The following is a 22185-nucleotide window of genomic DNA, read 5'->3' as shown; positions in this document are numbered from 1 at the left end:
CAGCAGAAGATGACAATTCGTTCCGCATGAGTTTGTTGAGGGCTGTTGTATGCCAGCCACCGTGTGGGCCCTGATGCCTCAGGCTCAGCCAATGGCTTCATTTTGGAGGCAGGCATTTCCTAGGCTTCTCTGTCCTCTGGACATACACGGCCACAGAATTGGTGCTACCTCAGAAATTTCTCTCCCATCTGCTAGCTCATGGAGTCCATATTAGGGATTATATTATTAGCCCTATTTTACAGATAAGAAAACTGAGGCTCAGAGAGGTGGCATGACTGGCCTAGCATCACACAAGTTGGGGGTAAAGCAGAGGTGGGATTTCAACCTTTGACTCCAGAACTGTGTTCTTCCCTGTGTCCCATGCCATCGTTCTCCGTCAAGAATGATGGAGGGTTAAGACTGCTGGGTCTGGAGTCAGATGAAACCTGCTGCCCCGCTTCCCCCTCGCTCTGTGATCTTGGGCGAGTCACTGGGTGCTCTGAGCCTCACTCTCTTCATCCGTGTAATGGACACAAGGCTATAGTCCCGCTCCAGGGGCGTGGTGCGGAGTGAAGAAGTGCATCCCTAGGAGCATCGAGCCCTGACCTGGCACCTCTAGCGCCCTCCAGAGGTGGAGGTTGTTGTTTATACGCGTATGTGAGAAAGAGTTTCTCCCAATCATGTTTCTGGTCAGCCAGCTCCCAAAAGGATGTAATTATTCAAATTGAATAAATGTTTGCTGAGTGGGTCATGGACTTCCTTTAGGTTCAGGCCAGACTGAGGTGCAAGAGAAGGATAGGAGGAGGGTCAGAGTCGGGGGGTGGCCCTGCCTGCCCCAAACTAAACTCAGTGTTCCCGTAGGGATAGCATTCATTCGTTCATTCATTCATCCAGGAAATGTAATTGTGTGCCAGGCCTGTTCTGGGTGCTGGGTGCTGGGAATGCAGTGAATGGGGGACAAGAGGCCCTGAGTCCCCTGCGCCCAGAGATCGTGTCCAGGGCTGAGAGGCAGGGGGGAGCCAGGGAAGCCAGGGAGGAGACCATTGCTGTGTGGTAGAGAATGGCAATGATGGCAGCCAGGACAAAGATGGAGTGGCCCTGATGATCCCCATGGAAGTGTATGGGGTAACTGTGGCTCAGAGAGGCCAAGGGACTGGCCCAAGGTCACACGGCTCATGGGCAACAGCGCTAGTGTGCCTGACTCCAGAGGCCATGCTCTCGGCTGGTACCTGACACAGCTTCCCTTGGATTGCCCGAAATAGCATTACCACCTGAGTGCTGACTTACCCCGGTTCTAGAAATGTGTACACATGCTTTGGCAAAGTGCTTGGGCAATGCTGCATATGTGACCTCCTTCCCAGAGCATAGTGAACAGTGGTTAATTAAAGGTTCTGAGGGGTCCTGTAAGAGAGGAACCTGCTGAGCAGGTTCAACACAGCCTTTCCCATCTGTGTCCATTTGGGGACCTGGTCCTTTTGGGGACGAGGACACCCTTTAACATTCATTCCACTCCTTCATAAATATTTGTTGGGCAGGTGGGGTCCCTGCCCCCAGGTTGTAGACAGTGTCAGTTACTTCCCTGGGGCTTCACCCTGAGACAGAGCACCCAGGCAGGAGAAGATTGGGTGATCGCCCACCTCCACCCTCCTGACTTCCTGGGCACAGACAGACAGCTCCCTGCACTGCCCCACCCCGGCGCAGTCAGGGCTACCATTGCTGGTCCCGTGGAGAAACTCCTTCTGGGAGTTAGTGCTCAGAGGTGGAGAAGTGGCAGGGGTTGGCGATGCAGATGTCCCCAAGCTCGCGGTCTTGGGGCTGGGGGTCACGGGCATCCTCACCACCGGGATGCCCCAAAGAAGACGGAGAGAGGGAGAGCCCTCAGAGAAGGGGAGTGTGCTCAGTCCTCGAGGGCCCGGCTTGGTGCCCACAGTGCCTGGATGGGCTGAGGGCTGTGGATTTTTATGGGACCCCCATCGCCTGCATTCTTGTGGGCTCCTGTTCCTTGCAGTCAAAATGTCTTGGCCAAGAGGCTGACTTCAGGGTGTCCGAGCCAGCCAGCGCTGGCGGGCCCCTCCCTGGAGGCTCTGGAAACCAGAGACTCCAGTCGGCAGCCCGTAAGAGCAGAGTGGCAGAGGCAGGCCTTGCCAGCCCAGGCAGGCTTCCCAGAGGAGGAGGAGGTCTTGGAGTCAAGCCAACAGGACTGCCCAGCTCAGGCATCCGCTGGAAGACTGTGGACCTGATGGTGATGAGCAAGGGCTTGGGCGTCTGGAAAGGCCCTGTTCAAATCCCAGCTCTGCCCTTAGCAGCCGTGTGAACTTGAGAAAATGACATGACTCCTGTGAGCCTGGATTTCCTCATCTGTCAAATGGGATAAAGACAGAACCTCAAGGTGATCTCTAAGGCCTTAGCCCAGGGTGGCCCAGAGGAATATCCCATTGGTGTGAGTGTTGGCCCTGCAACAGAGACAAGATTCTTTCTCTTCTCTTCACATTCTTTTTCTCCTCTGAAGAACGAGAGACTCTCTGGAAAATACTCCTTGACCTGAAAAAGCCCCAACTGGACGCTCCTGTGGGTCTGTTACAGACATGACTTTGCAAATCAGATGTGACAGGGAAACGTGTGCCAAGATGGTGGCCAGCTGTTCGGCTGTGGGGAAGGGGCTGCTTAGAGACGTGTGCAGCCTCCTCAGAGAGCAGACGGCCGTCAGCCTGGGCTGTGCCTGAAGCACAGGTGTGTGAGGGTGGGCGCCCCTGCCTGGGGGGCGGGGGTTAGTGGGCCGCCAGTGGATTAATCTCACCCCCCACACTCCCACACACACTCACACTCCCACACACACTCACGCGCACACACTCTCACACACTCACACACACACTCATGCGCGCACACTCTCCCCCACACACTCACACTCCCACACACACTCACGCGCACACACTCTCACACACTCACACACACACTCATGCGCGCACACTCTCCCACACACACTCACACTCCCACACACACTCACGCGCACACACCCTCACACACTCACACACACACACACACACACACTCACGCGCACACACTCTCACACACTCACACACTCACGCACACCAGTATTCCTGAGGGATGCGGGGGTTGAAGCGAGGACTCCACTGTGCCCACATGGAGGAGGTAGCCCCACAAAGTGGGGACATTCGGGATTGGAGTCAGAAGCAGGTGCAAGTCCCACGAACACCCCTTCCTCGCTGGGCAAACTCCTTCACTCTTTAGGCCTTGTTGTTGGGGAAGGATGCTATGGGTCCCTGCTTCTCGGTGAGTTTGAGAACATTTAAAAAAATTTAATTTTTTAATTACAGTGGTTGGCACATAGTAAGTGCTAAAGAGACCCACTGATTTTACCTGTCCCCTCCCCTGCTCTGGTAAATGGGGCCCCTTCCCCTGAAGCCCACGCGCTTGCAAGGGGTGCCCATAGCAGTGGCTCATTTCCCAGCCACAGGGATTGGCCCAGGGATGGACATGTGACCCCTGCGGGGCCAATCAGAGACCTGGCCTGGGATGTGTCTATGGAATTTGGGAGAGAGGTCCCTTCTTCTGAGGCCTGGAAGTCTTGTCTAGGTTGCTCTTGCTATGTGGAGGATGTCTTTTTTTTAAGTTTATTTTTTTTCGTTTATTGAAGTAATCGCTACACTCAGCGTGGGGCTCAGACTCACCACCCTGAGATCAAGAGTTGCACGCTCCACCGACTGAGCCAGCCAGGCACCGCAAGGATGCCCCTCTCAGGAAGAGAAAATGAGGCCCAGAAATGGGACAGTCAAGCTGCGGGTCATCAAGGTGGCCCAGGGCAGCTGTTGACCGTCCGGCCCGCTGGTGACACACGCATGGACCAAAGGCTGATCTCCGCTGTTGGGCAGCGCGAGTGTCAGCTGGGAGCTGCTCTGGGGCAGCCTAGGAAGGACATCTGGGTCCTGTCCCCAAGGCATCCCAGGCAGTGACACAGATAAGTCCCGCCCTGGAACCCAAAGGCCTCCTTTTCCAACACGGGAGAAACCAACCATCGGGAGTAGCCACCAGCAGGCCCTCTTTCTGCAGGAAGGGGAGAATCTCTTGGCATAAAGATGGAGACAACCATTTGGCACGTTGAGCTCCAGGCCCCTGCGGCCCCCCCAGTGAGGCTGCCTGAGCCCAGAGGGGGGCTGAGCAGCCATCTCTTGCTCACAGCTCTGCCCGCGGACGGGCTGGACTTGCTGGACACTCTCCCTTCTCCTGCTTGGAGAGTTCCTCTTGGGGTTCTCTGCCTCAGAATCTGTCTTCCCCAGGCACCCACCAGCTTGTCATCCTCCGACTGGATCGGGGGCACCCAGCATCTTTACCAGGAACATTCTCAGCCCCTGGCTGCAAACAGAAAAAAAGGCTGTGTCTGCTGTTCAGACATCTGGTCACCTGAGCACTAGAGACTAGGCCATGGCCTCATGGACCAGGAGTTCCCAAGGACAGGCTCCGCATCAGATCATTTCTATACATGAAGGGCCTGTTTGGGCGTAACACAAAGTAGGCATTAGTGGACACTTGTTGAATGAATGCTGAATGCTTACATTCCTCCAGAGCTGGGGAACTCATTCCCCATCAGGAAACGGCTCTCATCTTATCGTGGCTGCCTTGGAGGGATTCCTTGGGCTTCTTCTGGGGGGGGTTGGAGCGGGAGGGGTCCCTACCTGGCTCCCGGGTCCCCCCACCATCCCACACGAGCAGCAGCTCCCTCCCCCCATGCCTTCCTCTTGCCAGGATGGAGACACTCCGTAAATCTAAGTTAACAAGGTGGCTGTTTTCGTCACAGACACTGGTTGGAGCCTAAACTGTGGTTTGTCTCTGTCGATCAATGCATTATATCTTCCCCTGAAAGTGATTAGAGAGCAGAGCTGTCCATCTCTCCAGATTTCATGTCTCCACGCTGTAAATTTGTAATTCTGGTTAATGATTGCTTGGACAGACGGCCAAGTGAGCCTTTCCCTACACGCTGCCTTGTTCCTGAAGGTTCCTCCTGTGGGTGATATCGCCGGGTCCTCCCAGCCGCCTCACGAGGGGGGTTTTATTATTTCTTTTTCTTTTTTTAAGCTTTTGTTTATTTGAGAGAGAGAGTGAGAGAGAGATCATGAGCACGGGGGGTGGGGAGGGTAGAGGGAGAAGCAGGCGGACACGGGGCTCGATCCCAGGACCCTGAGATCATGACCTGAGCCAAAGGCAGATGCTTAAGCGACTGAGCCACCCAGGCGCCCCAGGTTTTATTATTTCTGCTGCATTTCACAGATGGGCCATCAGACAGATGGAGGGATTCCCTCGAGACCCCTGGCATGGTGACTCACGGCAGAAGGGTGTGGGCCTGGTCAGTGGAGACCCAGACCCCAGAGTGTGAGGCTGTGGGGAGAACTCTCAGGCAGGCCCCAGACCTTGACCTCAGAAGTCCTAGGGGACATGAAGCCCCTACCCTACTTTCCCCCAAAGGCAGCTGTGAACACCCTTCCTTGACATTTTCAGAGCCCTCTCTTGGCTCTTCTTGGCCTACCCCAGGAGAAGTATGGTGAGGTTGCAGCCCCTGAGCCAATCAGGAGGCTTTGCCAAGACACCCTTGTGTGTGAGTGGGTGGGGGGTGAGGGGGGCGGTGATTGTGATCTTACTCTAGGGGCTGGAGCAGGGTACAGGCCAACCAAAAATGATCTACTCAAGTTTACACACATGTCATCACCCTGAACCCCTCGGCAAGGCCAGCCAGTTCACCCTGGAGCTCACCTCCTCTGTGGAGCCGATAACCACCCCCTTTCATGTGCATTCACTCAAATATCACCGGTGCACAAGCTGACTTTGGGCCCGTTTGGGGGCCAGGAAACAGGCACAGGAAAGCATACCAAGGTCACCTGCCGGCAAGTGGCAGAACTAGGGCCCGACTCCACCCTGACTGCAGCACCCATGTGCTCGGCCCCACTGGCTAGTCACACCTACTCTTTCTAGCAAGGAAATGGAGACTTCTGACACCTCCCCAGGATCCCAGGGTTTGACTCAGGTGCTCCCCAGCCCAGAGGAGTAACTCCCAAGGTGCGGTGGGTGCAGAGGTTTGGGGGCCACCTTGCTTCTAGAACTTTCCTAATTTACAGCCTTTGCCAGCCCTTTTCTCCAATGCATATCAGCTAAATCCTTAAAAGAGTCAAGGGCTTGAAGAATGCTAAAAATTTAATGTATGTTAAAAGGATATTAAATTCTAAACTAAAATTTACATGGAAATATGACATTAAAATATTTTTAGCTTTCAGGAAACTAGGGGCTGGAATGCTATAATACAGATGAATTTTATCATTTTAAAAAGAATTAGCCTCACAGTATTTCTTATGTATTCATAGAACGAATGCATAAAGATGGGAGCCCTGCCTGGAGCTCCTCCCCAGAGGCAGGCAGGGGTGGTGAGAGGGGGGCCTATAGGCCGCTTCCCTGGGGGGCTGGGGCTGCCCCCTGAGGCCCAAAGTCCTGCTGGCAGGGAAGGACTTGGCCAGTGTGTTCCTGGCGACTATGTGCCTGGGCACCCTTGTCTCCATGGCTACCCAGCCTCTGTTGTGCACCAGGCCTGTGACATTATCTTATTGATGCCTCACTCAACTCACTGCCATAGGGCTCCCTCCAGCAGGTGGCCCAGCTCAGGAGCAGTGTCCCGCTTCTGAATTGGGGGCGGGGGTGCCTCAGGGACACGTAGAGCTGGGATCCCAGCCGCCTCTCCCCCAGCCCACCCCTGCTCCAGGCCTCGTCACAGAGCAGAGAGCCAGAGGGCCTCCTCTGCCCCCACGCTGTGGCCCTGTGCCCCAGCAAGTAACTGTCCACAAAGGCCTATTCCGCCAGAGGACGTGGTCAAGGGAAGGCCCAGCACTTGTGGGCTGTTCTCTCCTTGTCACAGCCTGGGGGGCACTGACTGGGGACAGTCATCCTAGGCAGCCCAGAGTGGGAGCTGAGGGCAGCACCCGCCCAAGCCGGGCCCCTGACCCCTCACCACTGAGATGGGCTCTCTTACTTTCCCCATTTTACAGATGGGGAAACTGAGGCTCCTTAATCAAGGGGTCGGAGTTCCCACTTGGGGCTTTGACTTCAAGCCGTGGCTGTGTCCTGGAGGAGGCCCCTGGGCCCCTGGGGGTGGCAACAGCCGAGAGGCCCAGCAGGTAGCTGAGCGCATCCTCAGCCCCGGCTAGGACAGAGTGGGGAGCGTGGCTCAGCCTGGCAGCCAGCTCTGGTCCCCGGAGGAATCCTGGCCAGGGCAGGGCCTGGCGCGGGCGGAAATGACCACTCGCTGCCTGGCGGGCGCCTCCCCGCCACCGCACCTCCGGGAGGTCACTCATTGGCAGTTAAAAATCTATTGTGACTTGTCAGAAAAATGAATAAATGGGCACATTATTTTTTCATTCCAGACCTCAGCATCTGTTTGTCTAATCAGGAAGGAGAGTGGGGAAGTCGCAAGGGCCGCCTTGCACGTTTCATGTAAGTTTTCCTCTGTCAGAGGAGTTTAAATGGGTAATGAACAGGCTGTGGTGATTTGAAATATAATCCCATTACGCTGACGAGATTACAGGGCTTCGAGACTTCACAAATCACTCTTAGGGCTTTTATAGCCAACACCACCCTGTTGGGACTTTGCATTTAAGCAGAGGTGTTTGGTGGGAACAGAACATGACAGGCTTAACTCTTTCCTCCTCCTGGGCCGCTTTCCCAACAGCAGGGCCCTCCCCGCGGGGCCTTGGTGGCGCCTGCAGGATCTGGGGCGTGTGGGCCGCATGGGCCACCGTGGGCCCCCAGCGGAGGCCGGCTGGGCGGCGGGGGGGGGGCGGGGGGCGGCAGGTGGGCGGTGGGTGGTGGTGCCACCTCCCCACTGCAGGGCCTCCGGTGAGGGACTGTGCGTACTCCGCCGGGTACCTCCTGTGGAGGATGAGATTAGGTGGGTGTGAGGATGGATGGCCGGGGGCCATCATGCCGGGCCCTCGTCAGCCCTGTTGGTGAGGGCCCGTGGCAGCTTCTTGCTGTATTCCTGCACATTGTGTCACCTTCCCCTCGGGGAGCTCGGGGAGCTCCGGGACACCGGGGACACCTCCAGGCCTCCAGGTCCATGCGGGCCCCCACAGAGCCTCCATGGCATTCACTCTGGTGTGGCCTGGGGGTCACCTGCCCACCTCCCTGGCCTCACCAGACTGTGAGCATCTTGACCGCTACGTCAGAACTTCGCCCCCCCGCCCCGTGCCTCTGAGGTTTTGCAACCTGACCTGGGGAACGGGAACCCTGAAAGCAGCTGGTGGGTTTCCAGGGACACGACAGGGGTGGGGATAAGCTTCTTAGCCCAGGAAGAGAAGACTCTGAGGGATGTCAGTGTGGTCTCCAAGCAGCTGATGGGGTTTCTGGGGCAGTGGGGACACTGGTCCTGGGGCCCAGGTAGGAGGGTTAGGAGGCAGTTGGCGCTCAGGGTGGAAAGAGGGATCTGACATGCAGAGGCTGAGGTGCGTTGGGTGGGTTCTGGGGTGTCCACCGGTGCAGGTAGCCCAGGGTGACCAAATGGGCCAACAAGGAAAAGCACTGACCCAAATGGCAGTGAGTGCCCCATTGCTAGAGGTGTGCAAGCAGAGGCTCCAAGACTCCGGGAGAGAACATGCACTTGCTGCCCCCAGAGAGGAGGAGGGACTAAGCAGCCTCACAGTATTTCTTAGAATTCTTGCTCAGAAGCAGGGAAGCTCCTGCAAGTTTTGGTGCACAGAAACCCCTGGAAGGAAGGTTGGGCTCACTGTGATGGAGACATTTAAGACATTCCTCTAGAAAGGCCTGCAGAGGTCCCCTCCTCTGGAGGAGACTGAGGCCCCATGGAGTTGCTGGCTGTGGCGGTCAGAGCGCGGCTGTGGGCTCAGAGTCCCGGTGAGACCCTTCCAGGCCCCAAGCCCTCACCTCTGGAATGCAGGCAATGACAGGACCTGCCACGCGCTGGCCGGCAAGGGGGGGGGGAGGGAGGTACGCAGGCTCACACTTACTTGTAAGGGGGCCGGCATGCAGCCTGCCCGGCGTGCTGGCGGCCCTCAGACCATGGGGGGGCGCTCCTCAGCGGCCAGCCGAGGCCTGTGGAGCCCTGGTGGGGACTTAGCACGTCGGGGTGGGAGCCAGGTCAGGAGATGCTGCTGGAGAGCCGCAGTGGGTTCTGAGGGTCATCCGTTTACCTCGGGATGCTGAGCTCCTGCTTGGTCAAGTCTGTCCTCGAGGAGCTCATGGTCTTATCTTAAAATCCAGGTTGGGGGTGGTGAGAGAGGGGCCGAGGAAAAGCTGAAATTCAAAAGTCCTGATATTCGGTTGATCCGGGAGGTTTCACGGTGTTCCCTTTAAATTCTTCCTTCGGGTGGACAGATGAGCTTTCCGTAACTGCCGGCGTGCTGTATGTCACGACAATGGTGTCGGTTTTGTACTTGAGGGAGGTGAAGCTTTGAGTGTCGCCCCTGAGTGAAGAGGGTCATCCTGTCTTGGTCAGTATCTAAGGAGGCCCATGGTGCATTTCGGGGACCTTCGGTACCACGAGAACTGGCAGCAAATGCCACTACCCTGAGCGATTCTCTGAGACTCGCGAGTCAGGGTAACGTACTCAAGAGTTCAAAGCGATACACAGAAGATGGTATTCATCTGACTTTTATTTTAATATTTTAATATTGAATATGCCACAAGATTTAATGACCAAATTAGTCATTTACATTTTTCCAAGATATCTAAATATAAAATTGCTAAAAATTCAAATACAGAGAGATAGCAAGCTACAAATAATATTTCTTTCGTTTCTGGGGTGGGCGGGAATGGAAGGCGTTAGAAAAGGATGCTTCTGTTGGCTGAACAAAGATCAGAATGAAAGGGGAATTCATTAAAATGCCCCCAGTGCAAAGAAACACACTCGACTTTGAGATGCTGTTTTTGGCACATCTCTTCCTGTACAACAATTTAAAAAATTATTTGAAATGCAGGTCCTCGGTGAAACGTCTGGTCCTCAACCCTGGCCAGAGACAGCGCGAAAGGACGTCACCCTGGGAGGGACCCTGGAGAGGCTGGTGAGGACCGCAGAGGCATCTGGTGTGGCCAGAGGCGTGGTGTCGGCGGATGCTCGACCCCCCCCCCCCGCCTGCCCGAGCAGTCGGAGCCCGCAGGAGCAGGCTCCTGCCGGGCCTGCCGCCTCTGCTCCCCCTCGCCCCCAACACAGGGAGAAATTGCAGCTTCCTGCCTGCTCAGACAAGGCGGCAGGCACTGCGTGGAGAGGAAGAAGGGGAGCGGAGGCCCTTCTGAGTCAGTAGAGCAGAGATTCTGCCAATTCCAGGAAAACTCCACCTGCAGGACTAATGGCTGGCTGAAACACACCCTTGTTATTGAAGAAATGGAAAAGCCCACTTCTGGCCGGGAGCTCAGTGTGACCTGAAGACCAGCCATCACCCCACTCTCCCAGCGCCCCCGTGCTTGGCCCACAGTCCTGCGTCTCTGGACCCAAGAGGTGCCAGGACGAGCTGAGGAGAGGTGGTTTCTGAAGGGGTGAGCCTGGGACACACACCACCAGGCCCCCCATCCTAACTTTAGGAAGATACTATCCTCAAAGCAATGCACTCATTTAAACAAATGGCATAGTTAAAACTATTGACTAAGCCCTAAACATTTCTTCTGAGAAATCGAGCCATAGCTTTTCCAATCTGCCTGTTCAATATGGGAACAGGTTTTAAAGAGAATGACATGATCAGTCCTCTGCCCCAAAGAACGGCCCATCATACCAACCACGATAAAGAGTACACCTGTTTATTAAAAGCAAAAAAAAGAAAAAAGAAATGTACATCTTTGTTCTTTGTTTGTTTTAAGAAATTTGATCAAATTGCAAGGAAATGTCTGGGCATGGCTATGTACATCCTCAGGCAGGGCCGTCGGGCAGTGAAGATGGCTGGGCGTGTCGTCTGTGTCGTCGGGCCCCCTGGCACTGCTCATCAAAGCCACTGCCACTCAGGCTTCGGTCCCGTGGAGATGTCCCCAGCTCCATTCCCCCAAGAGCCCCCCAGCCTTGTGTCTGTGAGCCAGGGGTGGCCTGTCCCCGAGGACTGCAGGACTTGGGGTGGGCTCTAGGGCCACCTGACCCTTGCAGGCAGGCTCTGAGCTATGGTGACAGATTGGGGCTGGAGGCCAGTGTCATTGCTGCCCTGATTTCTTCTCCTTCTGGAAGCTGAAGCTTGTACGTCTGTTCAGTTTTCTTTGTTTTTGAGCGAAATAGTCAGCCCGGGCAGTGCTTGCTCGTGATTCCAGGATGTAGTTAACCTAGAAAGCAAGAGGACACAGCCCGGTCACTCAGCAGCCACTCTGTTTGCTCAGGGCAAAGAAGGGAAGGGCCCTGACCCAGGCTGGGAGCCCCAGGGCCAGCTGCTCTCTTGTGCGTGGAGCTGAGTCATCACAGCAACCTGGCAGGCCCGGACGGAGCCCACTTTACAACAGGATAAAGGAGGCCTGGAGAGGACCAGTGGTTGGTCCGGGCCTTTCAGTCCTATGGGGGGTTGGGGGGAGCTTTCTGGATTCCACAGCCTGTGTCCCTTCCTTAGCACGTGCTGCCTCTCAGAAGGCCATGCACCAGGCTTCCTGGTTCTGCTCCTTACCTGCTGTGCAAGCCTAGGCCTGCACGTAACTCCCCGGAGCCCCCCCCACCCTTTCCTTGTCCGAAAGACAAGAGCATGGCAGGGATGAAAAACCAACTGAACCCAAGGCTCTGTTTTCAGCCTCCCCCTGGTAGGTACAGAGCTTCCAACTACGGGGTTTTGTCTCCTGCCCACGGGCACCCTGCCAGCCAGGGTGCATTTGATAAGAAGGAGGCTCAGGAAGAGGGCCGAGCTGACCAGGATCACCCGGAGGTCAGGGTCAAAGCCAGGAGAGGGGCTGTGGAAGTCCCGTGTGAGGCGCGCGCCGCCGGGCCGCCCCAGGGCAGTACCTGCCACGTTGGAGCCTGGCTCCGGGCTCGGTTTGAGGGACAGAGGGAAAAGTAAGACTCGTTCCCTGCTCCGAAGAGCTCATTGCCTAGTGGGTATCCAACAGCAGGACACGTGTGATACCAGCGACAGAAGGAGCAGGAAAGAAGGGGGTAACTACTGGGGACGTACCGTGGGGCAGGGAAATCTTGCCGAGGATGTGCGAGCTGGGTTTTGAGAGATAAACAGGAGTTTGGGGTGTACTAAGGGCAGGGGAGAAGCAGCACGTATGCCAGCACAGCCGTGATGGCAGCCGGGCTGGGGCGGGCGTAGGTGGGTGGGTGTCTGGGGAACTTAACTGCTTCGCGCCCAGTCCAGGTGGGGTGGGCAGAGCCAGGGAAGGGCAGTGGTGCTGGGATGGGACTGGGCCCCAGTGCGGAGGCTGAACCCCTGGCTGAATGGCATGGACGCAGCAGTGCTGCTGGAGTGCTTTTCAAAAACTAACTCACGTAACCTTCACAACAGCCTATGAGACAGATGCCACTATCATCCCATTGTGCAGACGAGAAAATCAAGGCACAGAATGGTAATGTCCTTTTACTCAAGGCCACAGAGCTAGTAAGTGCCTGGGCCAGGATCCCCCTTGATTGGCATACCTGTAGCTCCCCAGGCCCCTGGCCTCCCCAGAAGTGCTCCCACCCCTTTTCCCCATCAGATACTGATCTTCCCTCTGCTCCTGCTGCCAGCCTCTGGCTGGGGCTTTTCGTGAGCGAACCACCTTTTCTCTTTGCTCTCAAATATCTGTAAGTTATGACCAGAAGCCCAAACACTTTTGACTACAGAGAACTGCCACCACCTCTGATTCTCCTCTGAGGGTCGCGTGCCCACGCCCCGAGTGGGAGCAGCCCCCGCTGCCTCCGAGAAAGAAGCTGAGGGTGTGCAGGGGAGGCAGGCGGGATGGCGGGCCTCCCGTGGGCCGAGGCTCCAACACTGTGTCCTCTCCAAACTTTCTGCTCTGATAGTCACCAGCAGCAGGCGTTAAAGGCTGGTGTGTGAGTACAGAAGGCCTGACGTGCTTGGCCCACTGCCTCGCCGAGTTACCAGCTGAGAGCAATAAATCATGAGGACCGCGGGGCCGGGCTGACGATTTGGGACACAACGGACAATGTATGGAAATCAGAGGTTTTATCATTCTTAATAAGAGCCATCTTTGGATTATATTGTTTGCACACTCAGCCAACTTAGTGTTTTCAGTGTATTTTTGGCACATATAACTTGACGAAAGCATTTAAAAATGATCCTTAACTAGCCAACTATCTCCTAAATTTATTATCTTCAGTGCTTTGTGATAATCACATAGATAATTTTAATGGAAGATTAATGTAATAATCAAAAGATAAAAACGCCCTTTGGTCTGCCATTAGCTGGTTAATATGCTGTGGCTTAAAACTTGCACAATTTTATGCACTATAGAGTGTTTCACTTTCAATGCATTTTACAGCTTAAGGCATAAAAATATAGGGAGTTTTCATGGTCAATAAAGCCACAGCCTCCATCACTCGATCACAAGAAGAACCCAATTTGAAGAGACCAATGATTCCTCTGAGATTCATCTCAAAACCTGCAGAATTAGGGACCACACATGGCTTAGCTCAATGATGGCTCGGGGTGGAAGGGACTCCTCAGGGCTGGGGTTGGAGCTGAGGCTCCACCCTCGCACACTCCACGGCCGTGGGCCTCTGTCTCCTCATCTACAGAATGGGGAAAATAGTGTCTACACTCTGCAGGGCAATAGCGAAGACTGAATAGTTAAGTAAGATGTCTTGTATGCAGCTGGTGTTCAATAAATGGGAGACATACATAACAGTTTCTTGGACATCGGCCTCTGGCCCTTATCTTCTCCTTCAGTTTCCATCCAAGGCTCTCGTTTTACGTCAAACTGAATTCTAGAACCGTCACATGCATCACTTGTGTCTAAGACCCACTCCTGGAAGAGCCTCTGGTGGAAACATTTTGGCCAAACTCTGGGACACAGGGCTGGGCCCTCAGTCACTTGGTATTGGTGCAAAGCTCAGACACTGTGGGGATGGCAGAGAAGGCTAAGTATTTAAATTGCTATAAAAATCAGAGACAGAAAAAGTGAAATTTAATCTTCCATCAGGATCATGACCATTAGCTCTCTAAGTAAATCACGCCTGGGCACGCTGTGACTCTCCTGGAGTCTTGAGCATGATGCAATATTTCTACAAACATTTTCATATGAAAACAGACATTTCAGGGGAGGCGACAGGCCTCAGGGATTTTGCAGAAAAGCATCTGCTTCGAGGGAGCATTTGGTCCTGTAAAATGATTTCTCTGCACTTGCTCTTGCAGAGCCTCATACTGAAGTCATAAACCTGTGTTTCTGTCATCAATCTGCCGTTGTGAAAATTATTTTGATGTCAAACACAGGATTATAATTTTACTAGAATCCTTCTGAAGTCTTGAATATTTTAATGCTGGCTATAAAAAAAGGCCAGCCCCTGATGGGGTAATGGAATATTTCTTTACCTGGTCCCCGAACACTGAACAAGTTCCCTGTGCTGTCTGGTGACAATCTGGCAAGTAACCCTTAGTTCGCTGGTTCCAAGCACTGCAGGCGGGCGCTGTGTCCTACCGCCTGCTCCGAGGTGCGCTCTGGTCCCAACTGTCCCCCAGCAGCTCTATCCTTTTCTTTTCTTTTTTTATTTTTTAGATTTTATTTATTTATCTGACAGAGAGAGACACAGCGAGAGAGGGAACACAAGCAGGGAGAGCCTTGTCCAGTGCTGGGAGGAAGGGGGCTGCCTCCAGCCTGAGACCTGGCTGTGTAGAAGGCGGCCCTGCACACCCGGTGCCCGGCCTGGGGAGGAACACTCACCTTGAGCACGATTTCATTGACAGTAGCAGCGTCAGATTCAAAGTAGAGGTGTTTATAGTCGTGATTGCTTAGATACGTGAGTTTAAATATTGCGTGACCTGGAGAGAGACAAAGAGAGAAAAGGCAGTGTTGAGGGGGTTCTGGTGAGTTCCCCTTGGAAAGGCGACCCCATATTCTCCCCGTGGCATTCCAGTTCAAGCGAGAGCAAGTGGACGCGGTAAGGCCAACTGTTTCTGGGGGCAGGTCATTTTTCTCATCACAGGCCGAGGAGAAAACGGACAGGAAGACAAACAAACAAAATCAAATGGCTAGTTAGGTCTCATTCCACCAAGTGTGTTCAGGGCAACAGCACATTAGGACGGCTTTACAGAACTACTTCTAGACAACGAGTACATGGAAGCGGTGGTATCTTTAAGGCAGAAGGCCAATTAACTCCATATTATTACTCTAAAAATAAAATAACTGTGCTTAAAGCCAAATAAATGGGCAACAGGAAGGACAAAGGCTGCTGGTAGTGCTCTCACAGGGCTTCTCCATAGCCCTGGCTACTGCAGGGCTGGGGAGTCCTGGCCTCATGACCCTGCCTGGAAGCTGCTCCTGGGCCTCCAGTCATTTCTACCCAAGGAGGATGGCACCCCACACAGCTGTCCGACCTCAGGGGGTCAGATCCTCTCAATACACGAATGTCTCCCAGAACCAAATTCTTTCAGGTCCCTTTCCCACCACCTTCCGAATAACCTTGTCATTTCTGGGACTGCTTTGTGCCTCACCCCTCTCGCTTCATCTCACTCCCATGCACAGGCAGGCCCGTGGCACTGCACACTCCCACCAGCCTAGGCCTGGCATGTCCTCTCTTGCTAAACTGTCTGGAAAAGGGCTGCCGATCCTGGGTGACTCAGCTCACCTGGTGCCTCCTTGGGCGAGGCTTCATAGGTATACTTCTAGGCGCCCTTCTCAGGCAGCCTCCTGTACCATATGTGGCCGGTCAAAGAAACCTGCTTACTAGATCGTGACGCCTGCAGACAGGTGCCATGTGCCTGTCCTTTGGGCCAGACATGCCAGATTCCCTCTTCTAAGCAGACAGGATGCCAGCCTGTCTCAGTCCCAAGGGAAGCCCTCCCCAGCCCATCAGCACATGCTGCCCTTGAGTTATGGGAGACTCTGTGGCCCTCCAAGAAAGTCCTCTTTCTCCTTAAGCTATTTTGAAGTTGGTTTCCATTACTGGCAACCAAATGAGCAATGCTTCCGAGAGACACGTAGTCAGTGCTCAGCAGTTCCCAGACTGGGGAGCAGCTGGTGACATCCTCCTGCAGACAGCCTTAGAAACAACCTTCCCTAGTCTGCTCTGTAGACCTCAGGGCTGGTGAGATTAAGCATATCCTTTCTAATAGGACTTCTCATCCATTTTCCTTTTAATTGAAGCAGCACTGGTCATAGTTATTAATTAATAATATATCACCCATATTACTGTAAGTTCACCTCTTTCCCGGAGAAATCTTCTTGGGGACTTTATTTACAGTAGCTAATTCTTCAGATCTCCAAAAATAAACTGATATATGTTGTACATTTGTGGCCAGAAAAGTTGAGCTGCTGGTATTTTATCCTGGAAACATCATTATGATATACTAATGTGACTATAAATCCTATATTGAAAAAATTAGCTAATAATTTCTGAAAAACCTCACTTTCAGTCACTTGACAAATTTAGCCTGATTCTAAATAGTGGTACTAAAATGTCAGAATTCTTAGCCAGAAGCTAATCATCCTTTTAATATGTAAATTACTTGTTTCTGATAAGAAAGTGAATCTCACATAAATAGACTGGTATGTACGTGCATGTGTTCATTTTCACAGGACCATTTTGGAAGAGTAGAGTCTTGGTGGTGAGCTCACTGTGTAGAAGGACAATGCATTTATCTGTTGGCCATGCTGTGACCAAGCAGAGACATCCATGAAGGTCACAGGGCCGTGAAGGACAGAGACACGCCCTCCAGGAGGCCTTACTGCGGACACGACAGACACAGACACCAGGGCCTGGGGCTAAAAAGGACCAGAAGGTCTCAGGGAGGCCCGTTGACCTGAAGCTTCAGGGTTCGCTGACCACTCTGATAAGGGATCTCATGGACTGTCTATACCACCTGCTCCCACTTGTCACTGACAAAACCAAACCAAACCTCAAGATGCTAGACCCTGTTTTGCCCAGACAACTGAGATGCTATTAAAAACCTTTTCTGCACTCTTTAGGTAGAGCCAAATCTATACATAGCATGTGTGATATGTAGTTTGCACTGGCCTGGGAGCCTCTGGAAACCCTAACACTGTCCTCTTGGGATCACACTGCCTGTGGAGTATACCAGCGGCAGCGGGCTTATAGAGGGGAGGCCTGCAGCTCATCTGCACCACAGTCACATGAAAAACAAAAAGAAAACATCCCAAGTCAAGTCTCCTGAAAGCCTGCATATTTGGGCCAGGTGACATCTGTATTTTCCTGCGTGTGTTCCGTGTCTGTCCCTGGTGCTCATTCCAGAGCCCCAAGGAAGAGTGAAGCTCAAAGAAATGATGAAGAGTCTGCCACTTACCATCTCTCTGAAGCCTCTGATTTATTTGTCCTTTCCAGGGAAAGCATTCACGTCACAGAGAGACAAGAGCTCTGAGAATGTTATCTGCAGGACTTGTACTTTGGTGATGATTACAGAGCCACAGATGTTAATAACTGGAATGAGGTGTGGTGAGACAGTGACAGCACAGAGCCCTTTCATACACTGTGGGAGAAATTTCAAGGGACAGCTCTGGTGCATAAGCTCAGCTTAAAATCAGCAGCCACGGTTTCACTCATACTGGAGCCATGGGACATGGGACCGACTCAGTCCAACAGAGTTTTTGCTGTGAGGACTTTGCACCCACTCCAGGGATCCGTTTTGCTTGGTGGCCAGAAGGGAAGTTTTACTCCGTTCAGGCCCCGCCAGCAGCACAGGCTTATGCAAGGGCCAGAGGAATGAACAGAGGTGAGAAGAGTGAGCGCCAAGAGGCTGCTAAGTGCAGGTTGCTGCACGGAGACTGCAGGTGGAGGCGGATGGCCCAGGCAGGGAAGGGAGAGCAGACATAGTTTCTCGGAGGAGCTGACACTGGAGCAGTCTTAAAGGAGGATGGGGAGTGAGCTGGGTAAGGGTAGGGGTGGAGAAGAATGCAGCAGGGTCGGGACAATGTTCAGGGGCAGGAGGCAGCAGGTGTCTGGGGAGATCGGAGCAGACAGTCACATGCAGTGGGCGGGCAGGGGGTGACACGCGGCGGGGCACGAAGGCCTGGGTATGCCGGAGTCACCAGCTGAGGGAGCCACTAGTGGGTCGGAAAGCTGGGCAATAAAGTAAATGGTCAAACTGTGCTTTTGGGGGTTCCCCCTGGCTCCCCAGGGCCAGGAGGCAGGGAGATCTGCGGCCACAGTTGCCCCGGTAGGAGTGTATGCAGTTTTGAGCTGGACAGAGGCAAAAAGGAGGCTGAGAAAGGGACTGACTTGAGAACGGAGGAGAAAAAAACATTGGCAGGACTTGGGGACTGTTTTATGACAGAATAACAGTTAATAAGCAGGATTCACACTTGTGTAATTTCACCTAGTCCCAAACCTATATATTAAGGAGTTAGCAAGTTAGTTGACCTCTTGCTGGAAACAAATCTATCAATAAACATGAGTCATTGGACTCATTAGGACGGCCTTACAGAACTACTTCTAGACAACGAGTACATGGAAGAGGTGGTATCTTTAAGGCATGCTACATGCTACATGGTAAACTTCCACCAGAGGAGGAAGCAGGGAAGAAGGAATCACTGGTATTTCAACACCGATTGAACAGGCTAAAAACAGATTAAGAAAAGTCTGTTATCAAACACTTTATCCACCTTAGGCACCTCCCGGCTCACCTTTGGTAAGGGAGGAAGAGGGGGCAAATGACCTCCCCAGCTGCAGCCTACCAGGGCATCTGTCCTGGGATGTTAGAAGGAATCTGGGCTGGGCAGGTTATCCTTGAAAATTCAGAGAACGTCAGTTTTCATGGGGATGGGAAAGCCAGAGGGGCAAAGTGTCTTTGTAAAAATGCCAGTTGAGAAAAAAGTATGTATCAGGATGATTGAAAAGAAAATGCAAAATCTAATATTCCAAGTAGTCTGAATTATTTTGCTTGTATTTTAAATTCTACTTGGAAACTAAGGCATGACAAGGGCCTGGGAGGCAGAGGGGAAAAGTGTAAGCTCTGGACTCAGGCTGAGGATGAAATTCCAGCTCCGCTGTGTTCCTGCGGCGGGACCTGAACAAGACACTGTCCCTGCAGGCACCCAGGTTTGCCCTCAGGCATCTCCCACAGCACCCAGATATAGTGGGGCTCAATGGTGGTGGCAATCATTCTTACAACTGTGATGGAACAGATATTCAAACAGAAAATCCTCATGATTTTGGAGATTTTGTTTTTAATTGGGCCGCCTTTGAGCAGATTTGCTTTTAGTGTTGTAGGAATAAAATGCAATATAACGGGGCATAAAATGGGCATCTAAGCACTGGTCACAGGCTCAGGGCAGACACCGCAACTATACATTTGCTTCTGAATACTGAAATGGAAATCTGGATATGTAAAAATGTATTTACACTACATATTCATTTCTTTCTTTCTCTTTTAAGATTTTTATTAATTTGTCAGACAGAGTGAGTGAGAGAGAGCGCACAAGCAGGGGGAGCGGCAGGCAGGGGGAGAAATAGGCTCCCTGCTGAGCAGGGAGCCCAGTGTGGGGCTCAATCCGAGGACCCTGGGATAATGACACGAGCCGAAGCCAGAAGCTTAACCGATTGAGCCACCTAGGCACCCCTGGGCTTTTTTTTTTTTTTTTTCTTTAGTTAACATTTTACCATAGCCCTTTCCATGTTGCTACACAGTCTCTACAACCATGTTTTTCAACGGGTGCATTCTTTTGCAACAAGTTAACAAGTGGATATGTGCCAAGGTTCATGCTCTCATGGGCATTTGAGGTATTTATAAAATCGCCAGTATTATCAATAAAGCTATGAAAGACATCTTTGAGGATTTGGATTATTTCTCAATTCCTTTATATCAGGCATGGATGCCTTTTTAAAAAAAATTTTAAGAGGAGAATTCTAATTTTACTGAGAAGGAAACACTTCTTTTTAAAAAAAATTGTGGTAAAAATTACTATTCAAGCATTAAGTTTAAGTGGAAACTTAAATTATATAAAGTGTGTTTACAATGTTCTACAACCACAACCACTATCCATTTCCAGTTTTCCATCATCCCAAATAGCCATTCTGTACTCACTAAACAGCACCGCCCCTTTTTCCCTTCTCTCAGCTGCTGGTAAACTCTATTTTACTTTCCGTATCTATGAGCTTGCCTATTCTAGGTGACAAATATCAGTGGAATCATACAGTATTTGTCCTTTTGTGTCTGGCTTATTTCATTTAGCATGGTTTTCAAGGTTCATCCATGCTGTGAACCATGTATCAGAATTTTTTCAAGGCTGAATAATATTCCAGTTTATGTATCTACCACATTTTGTTTATCCACTCACCCGGAGGTGGACAGACATTTAAGTTGTTTCTACCTTTTGGCTCTTGGGAACAGTGATGCCATGTCTATTTGAGCCTCTGCTTTCTGATCTTCTGGGCATATACACAGAAGTGGAACTGGCCAACCATATGGTAATTCTATGTTTAACTTTCTGAGTCAAACTGTTTTGTGCACTGGCCGCACTGTTTCACCTTCCCACTAGGATTCCATGAGGGTTCTGATTTCTCCACATCGTCACATTTATTTTTTTCCTTTTTCTTTAATAACAGCCATCCTAATGGGTATGAAACAGTATCTCGGTGTGGTTTTGATTTCCCTAATGACTAATGATGTTGAACATCTTTTCATAAGTTTATTGGCCATTTGTATATCTTCTTTGGAGAAATGTCTATTCAAGTCCTTAGCCCACTTTTGAATTGGGTTGTTTTTGAGGAAACTGAGTTTTAAGGCATTTGTAATTTGTGTTTGTATTGTCCAAGATTCTAAGTGGCAGAAGTAGCACTCAAACTCTATGGGGCGGGTTCCCAATCCCTTGCTGTCTTTATATTTTCTAAAGGCCTCCTTGCAAATCAGTGTATCTTAGCCAAAATTCATTCTCCCTGCCAAGGTGGACTCAAACAAAGAAGGAAAACAAACATTTATAAACTGTAACAGCTACTACAGATTGGATACATTTTAAAACTGGGTTTCCAGGGTCTGATCTCCTCTGGTTCCTCTGGCCTGGAAGGAAGTGGAGAGTTCTTATTGGATTTCTTGGGGGAAACAAATGGGAACATGCGTTCTTTTAGGCAAAGCTGTACCTTTCCATAGACCCTGGAGGAAAGGATGGGCTGGAATTCTCTGGTTTCTAGGCTGAAAACCCCCTCTGGATCCAGCCTCCACTGTAAGCAGCAGTTCTGAGCTGCCTGTAGGAGCTTCAGGTCGATGTAATTCAACTGGCAAAGGCTGGCTGGCTTCCCTGGCACTCCTACAGGGCAGAGGCCTGGGGAACTCTAATGACCTCTTTGACCTTTAGAGCAGGGGCCGAGTCTGACCTACTTACGTTCTGCCTGCATTTTTCAAACTTTCTCTCTCTTACTCTTTGGCTCCTTCCTAAAAACATAATTAAAGCTCTCTGATTATAAAAACTCCCATGGCAATGTGATTCCCTTCCTTCCTCTAATTTATTGAAAACATTCTTGCTAAGGTCACTGCGACCTTTATGTTGAGAGACCCAGTAGATACTTCCCAGCCGTTTGGCTTCTCAGCTGTATTTGATCCTTCTCCCTGAACTCTTTTCCCTGGATTTCCACCCAACCACAGTTACCTGACCCTTCAGTAGGCATTTCCAGCCCATCTGCTTCTCATACGTCTGTGACCCTGTCCTTCATCTGTCCCTTAAAAGACAGTCTTCCCAGTGTCCTGTGCTTGACCGTTGTTCCTTCTAACTCTGCATTTCTCCTCTTCCAGGTTTGCCCCTTAGGTTTTAATTACTACTCATGTTGATGATCCTGAAGCAGAAATCAGGCCTAGACCTTTCTCCAGGGTTTCGAGCCGGCCACTGAGGACTGCTGTCATCTTCACATGCCTACTGTGCAGCATTTCCAGAATCGATGTCAACATTTCCTGTTCCAGGCACCCGGTCTCCTAAATGGCGCTCACATACCCGTCTTCTGCCCCCTTCCATCCTGTGGCCACAGCCTTCACCCAGGTCCCGACCGTCTTACCTCCTCTCTGGTTTGCCTACTTTTGATCATGACTTCTTCAGACTCCAACATCTACCCACAGGAGTCATACTTCTGTAACACATATCCGG

The 22185-nt window shown here is 51.9% G+C and overlaps 1 protein-coding gene across 7 annotated transcripts in view; it reads right to left on the bottom strand.

The window, feature by feature from the left end:
• Positions 1–10763: 10763 nt before the first annotated feature.
• MAPKAP1 (MAPK associated protein 1) overlaps positions 10764–22185 on the bottom strand; it is a 231990-nt gene continuing 220568 nt past the window's right edge. For all 7 annotated transcript variants that reach the window (XM_025888054.2, XM_025888053.2, XM_073905740.1 and 4 more), the window contains 2 exons: positions 14824–14921; positions 10764–11286 (listed from right to left, as the gene is read on the bottom strand). In XM_025888054.2, coding sequence (XP_025743839.1) covers positions 11161–11286; positions 14824–14921 — 224 coding nt within the window. In that variant the 3' untranslated portion in view covers positions 10764–11160. The remainder of the gene's footprint in view (positions 11287–14823; positions 14922–22185) is intronic.

This window comes from Callorhinus ursinus, unplaced genomic scaffold (genome assembly GCF_003265705.2).
Source record: "Callorhinus ursinus isolate GAN/ISIS: 27379988/994484 unplaced genomic scaffold, GSC_fseal_2.0 scaffold24, whole genome shotgun sequence".
NCBI lineage: Eukaryota > Metazoa > Chordata > Mammalia > Carnivora > Otariidae > Callorhinus > Callorhinus ursinus.
Note: the sequence above shows the minus strand (reverse complement) of the source record. Positions and strands in the feature narration are given on the sequence as shown.